Below are 18,282 nucleotides of genomic sequence, written 5' to 3' on the forward strand. Positions count from 1 at the left end.
CAACCTGGCTTTATGGGAAATAGCTCTTGTCAAACAAGCCTGATTTCCTTCTTTGGCAGATTGCAAGTTTGGTTGATAAAGGTAACTGTAGAGATGCAATATACTTAGGCTTGTCTACATACCAAGTCAGTGTGTGGCTAGCCAGGATGTCAATCTATGCTGCTCCAGTGTGGTGTGCACTAACTCGCTGTGTGGACAATGCTACAGCACAGTGAAAGTCCCAGGGTGTGGCTTAGCAGTCAGTGCTTTCAACCCTTAGATTTTTGTAAGGCATTCGATCGAATCTTGCATGACATTCTGATTAAATCAATAGACCCATACAATATCAAGAAAGCACACATTAAGTCAATTATGAACTGGCAAATGGAGAGATCACCAAAAGCAGGTGTCAGTGGGGAATCATAATGGAATGGGGGGTGTTTCTAGTGGCGTTCCACAGGGATCAGTACTGAGCCTGATGCTATTCAATATTTTCATAAATGATCTGGAAATAAATATCAAACCACTGCCAGTGGAGTGGTAAGCAATGATGAGGACAGGGCAATACAGAGCAATCTGGATCGCTTGGTAAACTGAAACATTCAAACAAAATGCATTTTGCTACAGCCAAATGAAAAGTAATACATCTAGGAACAAAGACCACAGGCCATACTTAGAGAATGGTGGACTGTATCCTGGGAAGCAGTGACTGAAAAGGATTTAGGGGTCATAGTGGACAAGCAGCTCAACATCCAGTGGGATGATGTGGCAAAAAGGGCCAACGCGACCCTTGGATGTATAAAGAGGCAAGTAGTGAGTAGAAGTGGAAGGATGACTGTACCTTTGTACATGGCATTGGGAAGACCAATAATGTAATACTACATAGAGTTCTGTTTTGCACATTTTAAAAGGATGTTGCAAAATAGGAGCGTGTGCAGAAAAGAGCCACAAAAATAATTCACGGGCTGGAGAATATGCCTTACAGAGACATAAAGAGCTCATCTGTGTAGCTGATCAGAAAGAAGATTAAGAGGTGAACTGATAACAGCAGTTAGGGTTATTGGACTCTTTGGCCTTAAACTGTGAATTTATGAATGAATTTATGAATCAGTCCTCTCAGTTCACCACTTTATAAGCACTAAATTCACTAAAAAAAAAAAAAAAAAATTCCCAAGCAGAGGATTGGGAATGGGGAGCCTCTTTCTCACACCACTTACCAGCGTAGTTTGCTGGAAGCCAGTTCTTACAAAGCACTCCAAGATTTGGCTTCTGCTTTAACGTTCATTACATCCACTTTGTTTTATTTTAGATCCCTCCCCCATTGTAGAATATTTGCATAGAAGAGCTAAAGACCAGTAGTGGTGATACCACTTCACTCCCCAATAACCATATTATACATTACAAGAGACTGTGATATCTCACTTAGCAACCTTCTTATATTTAATAGTTTTTCCTGTATGACTTCTCATGAGATCACCATGCAGTTCAATGTTCATTTCTGTCACCACTATGCTTTATGGCTGCAGAACTTAGATACTGAGGGGCAGATTTTCTAAGGAGAAAACAGTAGTTAGGCAATTAATTCCAATTGAAAGTCCACATTATTTGATATCATGGAGGTCTAAAATTACAGCTGCCAACTTCCAGGGCTCCCTCTGATGTTCATTTGGAGTAGGGGTTAAAACATCCATGACTGAAAGCAATGTGACAAAATTGTCCACCGTGATGTGTGCAACAAATTGTGGTGAATTGTAATGAATGATAGGATGGCATGATAGCAGGGTAGTAGATAACCTAGACTAGTAAAAAGTTCAAGAGGAAATGGAAACTGTCAGATACTGTGCCATTTAAGTAGATAAATAGAGCTGGAGGCTTGTAATGATGAAGAGGAGAAAGGTCATCCCTATGGTATTCTTCAGGACTACTTACCTGCTAACAGTGTGGAGACTTAGAAACAAAGAATCCATGGGTTTGTGTCTATGTTTGTCACCTAAAGTACTCTGCTGCGATGTTGGCACAACACTATATTTTGGAAAAGAATAAATATTGCATTGTCTTTTTTATATTCTGACCTTTTAAAACAAAGGAATTAGAGGCAGAGTGAGTGCCCACACTTAGGTTTAGAGGAGCTTGTGCTGGAAATACGGATCTCTCAAACAGACAGCATGGCAAAATATGGAAGTGCCTCAATTGTCTAGTCACCATATGTTAGAAATGGCCACTAACAGCCAGTCCTATCCAGAATATATTAGGCATTTTTAGGATGGGTAGTCTGATGTTTGTCACACATTTGCCAACAGGACTATACAAACCAGACGCTGAAGTGGACATTTCTCATATTAAATGTAAGTGCAAATCACAAACTTTCAAAACAACAATGCCTGAATACAATAGATTACACTTTGTGATTTATCTTGTGACATGTTTAAAAAAAGACATATACAAGGAAACAAGAAGGAAGAAAACAAGCCCAGCTAGCATACAAGCCTTTGTTAAATTGGTTTGTAGCTCCTAGCTACAAGCTATTTATCTGTATATTCAAATTTCTGTCCTCTGGAATCTGAGTCCCAATACTTGGTGAAGAAATTGTGCACAGAACTGCTGGTACCATTAAACAAGTCTAACTTGTTGATCAATATAGTGAAACTTTGAAGAGCCCAGCTCTTGAGACAGAAAGTTCTTTTTGCTAGATTAGTCACTAAGGTGCCACAAGTACTCCTCATTCTTTTTGCTAGAGTTTTTTAATGGTATAGATGACTCATGGGGCAATAACGGAGTATGGAGTTCTTCATCTATTGGTCATAGGTACTAACTGGTGACTAAAAATCATTACCATCCGATGTCTGATCATGGTCTTTGTTAAATGAATTGGTGGTCTCAGTGCAGTTCCTAGGGGGCATAACAAATACTATTAGAATTGGCTGTAATATCTTAGTGCTTCCTTGAGACCCAGAAGAGAGGCCAAGCACTGAGCAAGTGTGAAGCCTGGAAACTCTGCTCTCCCAGATGTGTTACTTTCATAGCAGGGTTGAAAGAGCAATGTGAGGAAAGCTAGCACTGCCACTGCCTGTGCATAGAACTTTTTGGAAGAAAAAATAAACTTGTTGGTCCAGGTAACCTGCAATTTCTACTTTGCAACTTGGGTATTTACACTCTCTCTATGTAAATTTGGCCTGAAGTTTGCAGTCAGTGGAGTTATTTGAACAAGTTGCATGTAACACTGCTGGGCACTTTTAAACACCTGCTGCATTTCACTGTGTACGTGAGGATTATCCACAGGCACTGAGTTGGAGTAGGTATCTTGTTTGGCTTAGCTCTTATTTTTGTATTGTTCGGACTGTATCCAAGGAGCAGAGGCACCGTCTTTCTTAGTTGCCGGGGGGTGCTCGCCCCCTGATCCACCCCAGGTCCTACCCCCACTCCACCCCTTCCCCCAAACCCCTGCCCTGCCTCTTCTGCACCCCCGCCCCGCCTCTTCCCACCCTCTCCCCTGCCTCTTCCTGCCCATGCTCCTCCTCCTCCCCCCCAGCGCCTCCTACATGCTGCTGAACAGCTGATCCACAGTGGGCGGGAGGCGCTGTGAGGGAGAGGGAGGAGCTGATCGGCGGGGCCCGAGGCATTGGGGGAAGGGGGAGGTGCTGATCCGCAGGGCTGCTGGTGGGTGCTGAGGAGTGCCCCTGCCTGGCACCCCATGCTCCAAATGTTCCCCATAGTGGAAGCATTTCCAAATGGTGCAATGCTCCTCTGTTCTTGGAAGGGCTGCTCCCATCCTGCAGTGGTATCAATAGGATTGTTCCATAGCAATGCACAATGCTGATGGGCTGCTTTGCTCCTGCCATTCTACAAGTAACATTTCTTGACGCGGCTGAGGGGAAACAACTAAAGAAAGAGACGCAAACAAAGGACAAAGATAGGCCCAGCTGTAAGGGTTCTTGTAGATAAGTCAGAAGCACCAACAACATGACTTTTCTGGCCAATTCATCTTGGATAGTAAAGGATTTTTACACTGCAGGAGTAAGGGATACTGCTCCTATCCCCTGCTTTCAGTGGCAGTCACACCCTTTGCTAAGTGAAAGGACGAGTTTAGAATCATGCACCTGACACTATGCTGCTCAACCCAGCAATGCTGTGCGAGTGAAGGTTAAAGCACTATCTGAAAAACAGTGGGAAAAACTTCCGAACTGTCAGGGCGATTAAGCACTGGAATAAATTGCCTGGGAAGGTGGTGGAATCTCCATCATTGGGGATTTTTAAGAGCAGGTTAGACAAACACCTGTCAGGGATGGTCTAGATAATACTTAGTCCTGCCAGGAGTGCAGGGGACTGAACTAGATGACCTCTCGAGGCCCCTTCCAGACTTACGATTCTATGAATTAGGGCTAGGGGAAAAAAATCAAACCATGTCTCACTGAAAGAGACTGTCATATTATGAAAAGAAACAAATATTTTCATGTAAGTCATTTCTACCATCAAACCCTTTGTCCTGCGGGACTCCTAGAAGAAACTGAGAGCAAAGAACCAGTGTTTGAGAAATTTTTCTTTGAAAGAAGAATTTTATAGGAGAAGTAATGAAAACGTTGGGTAAGTGTGGGAATTTATTTTTCCAAAGCTCTCTCCTCACAGTGCTGTTTGTCATCTGGGCTCCCTCTATACAAGGCTCTATTAACAGCCACTAACTGCATTACTATGTGTTATAAACCTTCTTCTGAAATTACCTAAGGAAAGTTTTCACAATGGAGGCACTGTACAGTGCAGAAGGGGTGTGTGCTTACGGGTCTTTTGTTTCAGTATAAGTAAACTAGCATTCTAGAGTCACAAATGTCTCTTTGAGCAGAGAGTCACATACTGTGAATCACACCTTTAGTCTGAAGAGGAAGAGAAGGGAGAAAAAAAAGAAATCTGGTATGTCTGAAAATATTTGGCAAAGAAACACAGCCCACTTCATATCGACTGACCAATAAGAAGAATTTCAGTGTTGGCAAAAGGCTTACGGCTGTTGAATTCCACAGGGCTTACATATCATGTTCTATGGACAACTCCCATTGTCACAGGCACAAAGGCATAAAAGACGCCAGGTGGGAGAAAGAATCTTTCACTCCTGCTTCAAGAGCACAAACTGTGTGAACTGTGCTTAGAGTTGGATCCTTGCTATCTACTCACCATGTCCACTTACAGCTCGAAGCAAATAACTTCTTCTGGGTTAGGTAATATTAGTGGTTCCTCACTCAGTCGGGCTGTTGGTTCCTTCAGGGCTCCAAGTATCCATGGAGGATCTGGTGGCAGGGGTATTTCTGTCTCTACTGCTCGGTTTGTCTCTTCTGGGGTAGGAGGTGGCCTTGGTGGTGGATATGGTGGTGGTTTGTACGGTGGCTTTGGTGGTGGCTTTGGTGGTGGTGATGGCCTCCTTTCTGGAAATGAAAAGTCAACTATGCAGAACCTGAATGACCGCCTGGCGTCCTACCTGGACAAAGTACGTGCTCTGGAGGAGGCAAATTCTGAGCTAGAAGTTAAAATCCGAGACTGGTACCAGAAACAAGGACCAGGGCCAGCCCATGACTACAGCCTATATTACAAGACTATTGAAGATCTTCGAGACAAGGTAGGTGTTAAAGTTTATTAAAAAGCATCTAAGGATAGACCCAAATGTTTGTTAAAACAGCATATATATCATGTGACTATTATTAGCAGATGAAAGGAAAATGTTATTATCTGTAAATAATGATAACTGTTTTATTATGTAGTTTCCAGTAACAATGAAAGACAAATTCAGCCTCAATTACATTTCTGAAATTTAATAAGAAATGAAAAGAAAAGCTTCAATAGAAAACCAGCCAAAAGGAATGGTGGATTATGGGAGAGTAGAAGGGTGATGTGAGTATGTAGTGAATCAGAAGGGATGGACAATGACAATGCCTAGTATGAAATGTATCTGCTATTAAAATTGTTAGCTAAGAAAATGTGCACAAGTGACACCTTTAATAGTCAACGGTGAAATGATTTGAGGGCCCCACTAACTCCCACAAACACATTTGCTCAATGCCCCTGAAAACAGTAGTAAAGTCCTTACGTTTTTCTCAATTAATTCTGCACAGTTATTGTACCAAATTTAGCCTTGGTGTAAGTGAAGGTAATTCCTACTGAAGTCAACGAGGGTCGTATCAATTTGGTTTTGGGATGAATTTGGCATACCCCCCCCCCCAAAAAAAAAGTCATCCTTCAATTTAAATCTTGTCAAACGACTAGGTATCTGTCTATCTCTGCAGTCACCTACCAATCATACACTTCTGTTGAAGATGCTGGACAGCCAGTATGTGCACTGCTTTACCAGTTATCAGAGAAGATGACTATCTCTGAGTTGATATTTACAGTTAAAATAAGAACTGACCAAATATAGGGGCTTGCAAATGTGAGCTGGAACACTTCAGAATTTTAACACGTGAAACTGAGATTTTTTTAACCCTTTTTATTTTGCCTCCTGAGCTTGAACTTTGAAGTGTTTAAATATGTTACTTAATGAAAAAAGAAACAGCCGACATTAACTAAATTAAGTGCATACAATACAGGATTTATTCTGCCCCAGCAAATTCATTAGTGCACAATAACAGTTTGTTTAAGGGTGGTACACACCTTAGAAGACATACGTGATTGCTGACTGAACTATGTAAACACTCAGTCTCATGAGAAAACCTAAAGTTTATTTTTCAGATCTTAGTGTGAAGTTCATGACCCCACCCACACAGTTTCCTTTCCCTTGGGCTTACCTCGCTCACACTGTACTGATTTCCGAAATCAACCTCCGAAAAAGACGAGCTGGAATTAGATTCTCTCATTTGAAATCTCCTGGGCTCTTGTCTTTATTCCCAACTCATGAGAGTGAGCAGCTTCCGCTGCTTTCCCAGGTGACCTATTGATTTCTGATACTCATAGAATTCAAGGCCACAAGAGACTACCAGACCATCTAGTCTGACCTTCCCTAAACCACAGGCCATCAACACCACCCAAGATCTAGCCATCGAAATTAGAGCAAAGTATTACAGTCCACAAGAGGCCAGACTATTATGTGCCACAGGCAGAGAACTGGAGAGACCAATGCCCAAGGCCCTGCAATGGAAGGGAAATGATAAAGTGACATATATCCAGATAATTCTGGCAAGTGACCTGCATCCACACACCGCAGAGAAAGGTGAAACCCTGCCAAGGTCCCCACCAATCTGACCTGGGGGAAAATTCCTTCCCCACTCCACATAAGGTGGCTCATAAAAGTACATTTGTCAGGTAAGGTACACAGGGAAAAAGTTTTAAGTAAACAGAACTCTCTGTGTTACAGGAATCACTCAGCATTCTGGAGCTGGGGACCCTGCGGTATGATTAGGCTAGGAGATAAAATACATTCAAACTCTATACAAATGTGATATAGAATTTTCCTATATTACTATTATATTGTATTCCATTATAGAGTTATATACAAAGGCATCATTTGTCTTTATTTATATAAAAGTAACATGAACCCCCAAATCTCTGGTAAGGGCTAACACAGATAAAACCTCCTGAGCAGAATTTCTGGCCAGGGAGACTCCGCAGACTTCCTTTGCTCAGCACCTCTGTCTCCTTGTGGCTCTTTAATACCGTGGTAGGGTTAACTCTGCCGATGTCAGTGGAATTCAGTGAGCCTGCCCAGAGGAGGGGTCATTTCCTGATCTACATGCTACATCTCAGAAACTGATGGGTAGATCCTTAATGGCAGATCACACAAAGAAAGGGGCAAATCCATTCCTGGTGTAGCTTCACAGCCTTGAGGGGAGTTATATCCGAGATTAATTTTGTCCAGTATGTTAACTGAAGACCCTACTGCCCTTGAGCAAAGAGAGACAGGCCTACTTTAGGAATAAAACAAAAAGACCTGAAATGTCAGTTACTCAACTTTAAAGCCCTTCATAGCTTCGTCAGAATTTCACCAGAATTTCTTACGTCTTTTATCCTGGATTGTAATGAGTGGAGGCATATGGTCATTTCAGCCTAGACTGTGACTCACACGGTGCCACTTGGCTTTTTCCAGATTCTTGCTGCCACCATTGACAACTCCAAGATTGTTCTGCAGATTGATAATGCCAGGCTGGCTGCTGATGACTTCAAAACCAAGTAAGTAAATTCCTCAAAGGCAAGGAGATACATACTGAAAGTCAGGTTGCCAGGCGTCCAGTTTTCGACTGGAACGCCCAGTCAAAAAGGGACCCGGTGGCTCCGGTCAGCACCACTACCGGGTCGTTAAAAGTCCGGTCAGTGGTGCAGTGGGGGCCCTGGGCTAAGGCAGGCTCCCTGCCAGCAATAGCTCCCCATGTCTCCTGGAAGCGGCCACCAGGTCCCTGCGGCCCCATGGCTCATGGACGGCCAGGAAAGCTCTGCGCGCTGCCCCCACCCTGAGAGCCGGCTCCGCAACTCACATTGGCCAGTAACCGCGACCCGCAGAGCCTCCCTGGCCACCCATGCATCTAGTGGCTGCAGGGACCTGGCAGCCGATACCTGGGAGCCACGGTAAGTGCCACCGGGACCCTGCACCCCGAATCCCCTGCCCCAGCCCGGAGTCCCCTCCAACACCCAAACACCCTCCCGGAGCTCGCACCCCCCCAAACACCCTGCCCCAGCCCCCTCCTGCACCCCAAAGCCTTCATTCCCTGCCCTAGCCCAGAGCCCTCTCCTGCACCCTGAACCCCTAATTTCTGGGCCCACTCAGAGCCCACACCCCCAGCCCAGAGCCCATACCTCCCCGCACCCCAACCCCTGCCCGGAGCCCTTTCCCAAACCCCAAATCCCTGGCCCCACCCAGAGCCCACACCCCCAGCTGGAGCCGTCACCCCCCTCCTACACCCCAACCCCCTGCCCCAGCCTGGTAAAAGTGGGTGAGGGTGGGGGAGAGCGAGCAATGGAGGGAGGGGGGATGGGAGCAAGCGGGGGTGGGGCCTTGGAGAAGGGGCGGGACAGGGGTGTTTGGTTTTGTGTGATTAGAAAGTTGGCAACCCTAACTGAAAGGCAGGCAGATCTTCATGTCGTTATTATTTGGAAAAGCAAAAGGAATGTCACTAAAGCCCATGCATTAAAACTAGACAATAAAAATGTGGTCTGAAAATAGATATAGTTAATGTATAATATGGGTTTCACAATGTACCTGGCTTAATCAACCAACCTTAATGGGTTGGGTGGACCTCCTCCTATATGTTAGCAGACACCAGTCTATAAAAATCATGACACAATTCAACAAAGTTAATAATAGCTACAATAATGAGGATGCTGAGAATGACTCTGTAGAGCTATATAAGGAGCTTTATAAAGATTAGAAAAATTGTAGTATAGCATCCTACAAGGTAAATGTATAGCATGTAGAGGGAAGATCACACAACACCTTCCTGCACAATGTCTTGCTCTATTAAAGTAATATCATTAAATTCCATACATTAAATTAGAGCAGTGCTGTACATGTCACGTAAGTTATACTGCTCATACCAACCTATGTGCAAAGTATTGGGATAGATTCAGTATTACAAATATAGGGCTTTTTTATACAATGAAGAAAACTAAAGTCAAAGTCAAACGCAAATGGTAATAAATACTATTTGCCCCTTGTTCTAGATTTTAATAACTCTTGGTTTTGTTTTGTTTTTGTCTGCTTTTTTGAAGGTATGAAACAGAGCAGGCACTGCGTATGAGTGTTGAGGCTGACATCAGTGGCCTGCGAAGAGTCATGGATGAGCTGACCCTGGCCAGAACTGACCTGGAGATGCAGATCGAAAGCCTGAAGGAGGAGCTGGCTTACCTCAAGAAGAACCATGAGGAGGTAAAAAACCCAAAGTGTACATTTGAAAATAGCAGTAGGAAAAAGATGACTGATATGTAGGAGGGAATCTGAACTTTCTCAGTTATGTTGGGCTTTCTAGTAGAATATAAAAAGCCTCTTTATAGATTGGGTAAATAAAGCCTCCCACCTGCAAATATTTGAGAATGGTCAATCAGAGGTTAGCTCTTGAGGAGAGTGGGTGAATTCAAGAGAGATTAGTAGTGTCTTTCACTAATGCTTGTGCCTTCTTGTGTCTTTCTCTGCAATGTTACTATAGGAAATGAAAGCCCTGGGTGGGCAAACAGGTGGCCAAGTCAGTGTTGAGGTTGACTCTGCTCCAGGTATTGATCTGACCAAGATCCTGGCTGACATGAGAGACCAGTATGAAGTCATGGCTGAGAAAAACAGGAAGGATGCTGAAACCTGGTTCAACAGTAAGGTAAAAAAAATAAAACAATACAAGACAGAAGAAAATAATTTCAAACCTCTTGTAGAAAAGGGCTCCTACAGGCTACAACCTTTCATGATCTTCAGAAAACTGCACTCCATTTATCAAATGTTTTCCCTGCTTCAGACTGAAGAGCTGAACCAAGAAGTAGCCATCAATACTGAACAGCTGCAGACCAGCAAGACTGAAATCACAGATCTGAGACGCACCCTTCAAGGCCTGGAGATAGAGCTTCAGTCCCAGCTTAGCATGGTATGTGGCAATTTCTCCCAAGATTTTCAATTTATAAATCCCTGCTAGGAAAGATATAGTGATAAGTGACCCCTAACCAAGGGTGTTTCCTTTCTAAAGACCAATCCTATATTTGGTGACAGCCTTTGAATTTTTTTTCTTCCAACTTCTCTATTCTCAGAAAGCTGCCTTGGAAGGCACCTTGGCAGACACTGAGAATCGCTATGGTGCCCAGCTGGCACAGATCCAGCACCTGATTGGAAACGTGGAGGCACAGCTGACTGACCTTCGAGCTGATATGGAGCGGCAGAATAGTGACTACAAGCAACTCATGGACATCAAGACCCGTCTGGAGCAGGAGATTGCCACTTACCGCCAGCTGCTGGAAGGCCAAGACTCCTAGTATGTAACTATACTCACTGCAAAAGATATTTGAGGGTTGTTACGCTGTCATGAGAGTGCTGGGGAAGGGGGGGAGGGATAGCTCAGTGGTTTGAGCATTGGCCCACTAAACCCACAGTTGTGAGCTCAATCCTTGAGGGGGCCATTTAGGAATCTGGGGCAAAAAAATTGGTCCTGCTAGTGAAGGCAGGGGGCTGGACTTGATGACCTTTCAAGGTCCCTTCCAGTTCTATGAGATAGGTATATCTCCATATATTATATTATTATTCTGTGGGAACTCTGCACCACAGTGTGTTCCATGTAAAATACACTTGGAGACTCCAAAATGTCCAGTGGACGACATTTGCAGGATACATGACAAATCTGCAAATGTCAGTGATCCTACCTATGTTGTGCAGATGGGAATTATTATTTTGCATTATATATAGCTACATTAATTATTTATTATTTTTATTAATTGATTAATTATTACTAGTTAATTATTTGTTTCCAGTAATGCCTACACCATGCTAGCTGCTTTCAAACAATAAAAGAAGGCCCAGTCTCTGCCCCAAAGAGTTACAAATCTAAATGACAAACAGACAAAGGGTAGAGGCAAGAAGTAGAATATATAAGTAAAGTAATCAAGGTGGTAACTGGCTATTAGTTACACAATGTCTTAATAACACAATGTTGTTAGTGTGGTTTTATAAATTAAATAGATTATCTCCAAATATCCACAGCTGGTTCTTTTCAAAAGTAGGCATCATGGTGGAAGTGAATCTTAAGGAGGGGTTTGAATGCAGACCCAGTATCTAGCTAATTTCAAACACCAGTATAACTTTACCCCAGACATGGTGCCATAGCCTTCTCTCAGTTCATGTGTGGCACCAAAGGGAAAACATTCCTCATATTTTGGAACATGAAAAACCATTTGGGCTTGGACAGATTCTTAAATTTCTCATATTTAATTTATTTCCTTAGTTCCAGAATCCTCTTTGCCACTTCTGTCCTTTTCTGACACATTTTCTGTAGTTTCCTCTTCCCTGAGCTAAGGAACAGAAGAGTTAGTGCGGGAGCCAGCAAGGAGATAAACCTTTCGTTCCTGATGCTGAAAAGGGCGTCTGATAGAGAGACTTTACTTTTTCATATCTTCCTCTCATCCAACACTTGATATTTGTGATTGTTCTTTGCTATAATTATTTTCTCTTTGTGCCACAGGAAGTTTTGGACCCTTTCTGGAACTGCTGGTAAGGATCCTTTCTCTTTATGGGAACCTTTAAAAGGCAGAGTATTTTTATCTATTGATGAGTGGTATCCATCTTGGTGCCTCTGCCACACGTCCGGTCTTCAACTGGAACGCCCGGTCGAAAAGGGACCTTGGCGGCTCTGGTCAGTACTGCTGACTGGGCCGTTAAAGGTGCAGCGGGGCTAAGGCAGGATCCCTGCCTGCCCTGGCTCCGCGTGGCTCCCAGAATCATCCACCACCGTCCCTGCGGCTCCTAGGCGCAGGAGCAGCCGAGGAGGCTCTGTGCGCTGCCCCTGCCCCAAGAGCCGGCTCCGCAGCTCCCATTGGCCTGGAACCGTGGCCAATGGGAGCTGCAGGGGCAGTGCCTGCAGGTGAGGGCTGTGCGTGAAGCCTCCCTAGCCACCCCTGAGCATAGGGGCCACAGGCACCTGCCGGCCACTTCAGGGAGCCGCCTGAGGTAAGTGCTGCCTGGAGCCCACACCTCTTCCCACACCCCAACCCCCTGCCCCAGCCTCAGCCTTGAGTCCCCTCCTGCACTCAAATTCCCTCCTAGAGCCTTCACCCCATGCCCCCTCTAGGGTTGCCAACTTTCTAATCGCACAAAACCGAACCATCTTGCCCTGCCCCCAGCCACGCCCCTTCCCCACCCTCATCCCCAGCCCCAGCCCAGTTCCCGCACCTCCAGCTAGAGCCCTCACCCTCCCCACACTCCAACCCACTCCCCAGCCTGGAGCCCCCTCCTGCACCCTGAACCCCTCATTTCTGGCCCCACTCTGGAGCCCGCACTCCTAGCTGGAGCCCTCAACCCCCTGGCCCAGCCCGGAGCCCCCTCCCACACTCTGAACTCCTCAGCCCCACACCCCAGCCCGGAGCCCCCTCCTACACCCCAAATCCCTCATTTCTGGCCCCACCCCAGAGCCTGCGACCCCAGCTGGAGCTTTCACCCCCTCCCGCACCCCAACCCCTTGCCCCAGCCTGGTGAAAATGAGCAAGTGAGCGAGGGTGGGGGGAGAGCAAGCAACGGAGGGATGGGCAATGGAGTGAGTTGGGAGCGGGGCCTCAGAGAAGGGGCGGAGCAGGGGTGGGGTCTCAGGGAAGGGGCAGAGCAGGGAGAAGGGCAAGGGTGTTTGGTTTTCTGAAATCAGAACGTTGGCAACCCTACATTACTTCTGGTGATTGATAGAATTCAAACAATGAATTTATTAGAGCATAAGCTTTCGTGGACTACAGCCCACTTCTTCAGATGCATACAGAGTGGAATAAATATTGAGGAGATATATATATATATATATACACATACAGAGAGCATAAACAGGTGGGAGTTGTCTTACCAATTTTGAGAGACCAATTAAGTTGCGGATACAGACTAACACGGCTGCTACTCTGAAACAATGAATGCCATTCAGTCTAGTTAGAAATTTTTAACAGATTACAGCTCCTTGCTAGGGATCTTTATATAGTCACCGCAAGATACTAAAGGTGGGGAAAAGTATCTAAGCACAATAAATGGCTATGTACACAGCCAAGCACATAGACATTCCTATGGGTGAGAGGACTATGAAGAAATTCAAGACTGACCAGTTCAGAACTATTATGCACACATTTAAGGAGAATTTGCTGTGAATGTTCTTGGGTCCACAGTATCTTGCAAAATACTGTGGAAGTGACACATGCTTCAAATTCAATGATATTACAAAGAAAAGTTCTGAGAGGGAGGATTAAGAGTTGAGGTTGGAGCTAAACTTTTCACCTGTGTAATCGTTGTTCTTTACCTCCTTATGTACTGCAGGTTCTCAAAGCAGCAGCAAAAGAGAGAAGGTGGCTGATGGAAAGAACTACGGAAGAGACTCAGACTATCTCACTTTCGAAGAATAAAAACACTAGACAAGCAGGAATCAGTATTAAAGGGTGCCATCACAAACAGACAGTAGTGCTTTGAGATATTCATTTCTAAGAAATTCTAGACCACACAATGGTCAAGGTAGAATAGGGCCATTTATTAGTGATACATTTATGAACTGGGTTAGCTGTTCTTGCATTTCCAGTTCTCTTTTACTACTATTTTTGCTGTTTCTACTGTCTAATAAAGTCATCTGATTTATGCAAACTTTACTTATGTCTGGTTATTGTGATAAACTGAATAGATAAGCCAATTCAGCCTCTGCAGTGTTGATGTAACACATCCCCTGTAATTAGCGCTGATAAGTAAACCAACCAAAGCATTTTGTATCAACGTTAGTTTCAGAATGGTATTCAAGTGTAGCATGGCAGTAATTCTAATCTGTAGGTGGCAAAGGCATGGAGCACTGTGACAACTTCCACATTAGAGAGAACAGCTGCATTCTCTGTGCCAAGCACAGACAAGAAAAGGCACATCTGGCTAATACACTACCTGGGATTGCGAGAGCATCTGGGTATCCAGAAGTATCCCAAGACCATGAATCTCATCCACAAAGTGTGAGCAAACCCTTTTTAATCATGGGGGCAAACACCATACTGGTGCATTCATTTGGTAGTGACTCATAGGAATTGCCAACACCATTTCCTGCAGCACCCTGGGTATTCCTTGGAGATTTCTTTCCAAGTACTGACATGGCCTGTCCTGGCTTAATTTGTTGGAATCTGGCAAGATCACATTAGAAAGTTGTCTGATTGAAAAATAACCACAGGGGGAAAAATAATGAAAACACCTCTTGTCCCCACTACAGAATCCTACCCACACAGATCAGGTCTGAGGTGCATTGACAAAGGCAGGGGAATGAGGGGGAGACTAAGACAGGAACAGAAGTTGCACTGAGGTACCTTGGCAGAGCTGGAGGTGAGCACAGAATCAGAAGAGCTGGGAGTATTGCAGGTCATGAATAAAAGCATTAGCTTTGGTAGAGATGAAGCTTGTTCTAAAACAGTACACCTTTATATTTTACATCTGCCTGTGGGAGCAGAGGGAGAAGTCTGTAACGCATCAAACACAAAGAGGCTTCTGTATCTCTCATTCAAAGTTGCTGACTCACTTTCTAACAAATGTTTCATATCAAATTGCAAATCCTTTGTCTCCTAAACTCAGTGGTTACACCTGGAATCCATTCCAGATCAGCAAAGATCTCCAGTTCTGTCTTTATTCTCCAAAGGCTATACATAGGAACACATTCCATGTGGGTTTGTAAGTTTTGTCAGAGTTCTCTTTATTCCAAGTGTCTGAACAGAGAGGGTGTCCCAACAGAGTACTGACATTAGTTAGCTTACAGCAAGTTACATGCTCAGGCAGTAAGTCAGGTTCTTTGGCATTGCAATAGTTAAAACAATATGTGAAAAATGCTTAACCCTCGAAGTCTTTGCATTATGTGGACTCAAGAGGCTGAGTATTTCTATCATACATCGTTTGTGTAATTAAATGCTCCAGGGTAGAAGGTAAGATGTATGGGGACACTTTCCTGCATGGACATCCTACAGCCAACATTTTCAAATTTCAGTATCTAAAGTTAAATACTAAATAGACATTTAACCATGTAATGGAATGTCCTGATTTTTAGAGGAGCTGAATATTCACAAATTTTATTGAAGCCCTACCTGCAGATAGTCAGCAGCCCTGAAAATCAGGCCACCTTTATTTAGGCACCAAAATATGGATTTTAGTGCCTAATTTTAAGCACCAAAATTTGAAAATGTTGGCATATACTCTTACCGTACTGGAAGGTTTCAGGTGAAATATTCAATGTAAAATCATACAGATAGTGTCACCTTAAATCTGAAGTCTGGCTCTCTCAGTTCATTCAGAAATGGACTGCCTCCCCTTCTTCAAGGGTATGTGATGAATCGTTATGGTTTGGCCACACAAAGGCTGGGTAGGTCATGGTGACAAACAAGCCTCTTTCTGAATGGAACTCTTTGTCTGCATGAGCTGAAGGGTGATTATTTTTTAAAAAATCCATTAACAAAACTATGACAATACCAGAGTTTGCAGAGTGCAGACATGCCAGAGTACGTCTGCCAACAAAACTCTGCCAAGACAGGACAAAGGGAGTAGTTTATACACAGCTTAGTTTGGAATTCCTCATTTGCAGAGGCACAGTACTGAGTGTAAGGGTCAAGTATGAGGTATAAAATCGTAGGGAAAGATTAGTGTGAAGTGTGCAAAGACCACAAGTGGCAAGCTCAATACAGCTCCTACAATCTCAGTGGGTGGGAGGCTCTGCTGTGACTCCCTCAGTAGAGTCATTTCCACTTCATACCGTGCTGCAGAAAAGTGCTGGATGAACAAGACAGTGAACTAGATCTCAGCTGGTGTAAAACGGCATCGCTCCACTGACCTCAAAGAAAGATTCATTTGAACACAGGAGGGTGGTGAAACTGGGAGAAGTCAATGCTTGGGGAAATGTAAAGAATTGTTTAGGTGGTTCATACAACAAGAGTAACATACAGAAATAGTCTCTAGAAAAAGATACCCACATTTGTTAATATCAGGATTCACACCTAGATCTAGAGCTGAACTAATATTGGGGGGGGGGAATTCAGTGAATATTTATTCAAATTCAAAAATGAATTTTGATTAGCCAAAGTAACTTTTGATCTCAAGTTTTACTAACGTGAATACTCAAGAAAAGCAACATCTTAGCTCAATTATTTGACAAAAGCCAATTAATTTCACACTGTCTATTTGACTATAAAATAATATATTGGCTAGTTAGAGAAGTAATCCAAACAAGAGCCAGTAATAATATTATGAGGCTTATGTAAATAACCAACAGAATGTGAATTGTGAACTATAGATACACACAAATTGTTTACCAGCAATCTGCACTCATTGTGGAAAATTTGATCATTTTTCTTTCATAAGAAGAAGCAACACTCGGACTAGGACTCACTGAAATGAACTTTATTGTGAAAGCATCTGTAAGAAACAGCAATTGGTTCATGCTGTAAAAACTTGATCCAGAACTGAACTTCTCCAAAATTCACAGGTGTTTGGCACCTTTGGTAAGAAAATATTACAAACAATATAGAGAAAAAATATAAACTATTGGAACAAAGCTGGCCTTGTCATTTAAAATGAAAAACAAATCAAGAATAAGAAGATGGAAAGGGCTGAGATCTGCAACTGCTGTGCCCTTTTGGGATTGCAGGATCTTGATCACGTGAAATATGCCCTGAGAATTCAGGCTCAATGTTCCAGAAGGAGGAATAAAAACATCAGACTCTCTGTCAGGCTGCTCTTCTGAGTTATGTTATAGGAGAATAAATTAAGCTGTCTTGCCACCAGATTGCTTTTATTTTTTCGGCTGCATCTGCTACCTACCGTTCATGAGATCCTGTCCAATAACAATCCAGTGTGTGCATGGAGTAAAATAAAATCAGTAAAGCATATTTCACCCTCAAGCGTCCAAAGGAGTTATTATGAACAGTAAGTGCAAAAAAGATTTAAAATTATGAAAAATCTGTTTAGTATCCCTTTAAAATCTATGATATTTTCCACAAAGACTTCTGTTGAAATCCAGGATTTTAATGAAACAGAACTTGATCTTGCTTATTAGAGGATCAGTAGGAGTTAAACTGAGCCTAGTAGCATGTAAGTTTCAGCATGCTTACATTACAGGGGTTTTATGGAACATTCTTCACTGTTAGAAGGGTTTGTTGAAACTTGTTCTTTAAGATACTAAAGACTTGGTGATATATAGATTTGGCAAGCTACTAAGAACTATCAATCAAGCCCATGGCAAGACTAAGCCTCCATGGCTTAATTCCAAGCTCAGTTTGAAACATGCTATCAAAATTTGGAAATATACTGCCTTTTCTCTAGAGTAGGAAAGGTGAGAAAACAGAGTGTGAGAGGGCAGTATCATAAGCAGTTGGTTAAGGTGTGGCTCAAAGAGGGGCAGTTGATATAGTTCTTTTGGTTCCCAGTGCCATGTCTTTCTGGTGATATATCTCTAGTGCTCCATTCAAGTGTCAACTATGCAACCTCACAAAAACCTTGATACTGCGGACCGTTAATCTGAAACCTCACATCCCGTTTTCCAGTGTATTTATCTATATCCAATTCTGCACCTGCGATAGATAGAAACCTCTTTTATTGATGTTGCCAGCAAACACATAACATTTGTTGTTCTTCTTTAAATGTTTGATTTTAATGTACATTTGGTGCTTATGAAGTGAAGGGCAGGAAAAATT

At 43.3% G+C, this 18,282-nt stretch overlaps 1 protein-coding gene across 1 annotated transcript; it reads left to right on the forward strand.

Annotated features, from left to right (window-relative positions):
• Window positions 1-4,900: 4,900 nt before the first annotated feature.
• Window positions 4,901-14,229, forward strand: LOC101945842 (keratin, type I cytoskeletal 19). The gene is made up of 8 exons (XM_005294107.5): window positions 4,901-5,578; window positions 8,036-8,118; window positions 9,652-9,808; window positions 10,086-10,247; window positions 10,383-10,508; window positions 10,669-10,889; window positions 12,090-12,118; window positions 13,907-14,229. Coding segments are annotated over exons 1-7 (1,188 nt in total). The 5' UTR covers window positions 4,901-5,140; the 3' UTR covers window positions 12,091-12,118; window positions 13,907-14,229.
• Window positions 14,230-18,282: the final 4,053 nt, after the last annotated feature.

Source organism: Chrysemys picta, chromosome 24 (genome assembly GCF_011386835.1).
Source record: "Chrysemys picta bellii isolate R12L10 chromosome 24, ASM1138683v2, whole genome shotgun sequence".
NCBI classification, from domain to species: Eukaryota; Metazoa; Chordata; order Testudines; family Emydidae; genus Chrysemys; species Chrysemys picta.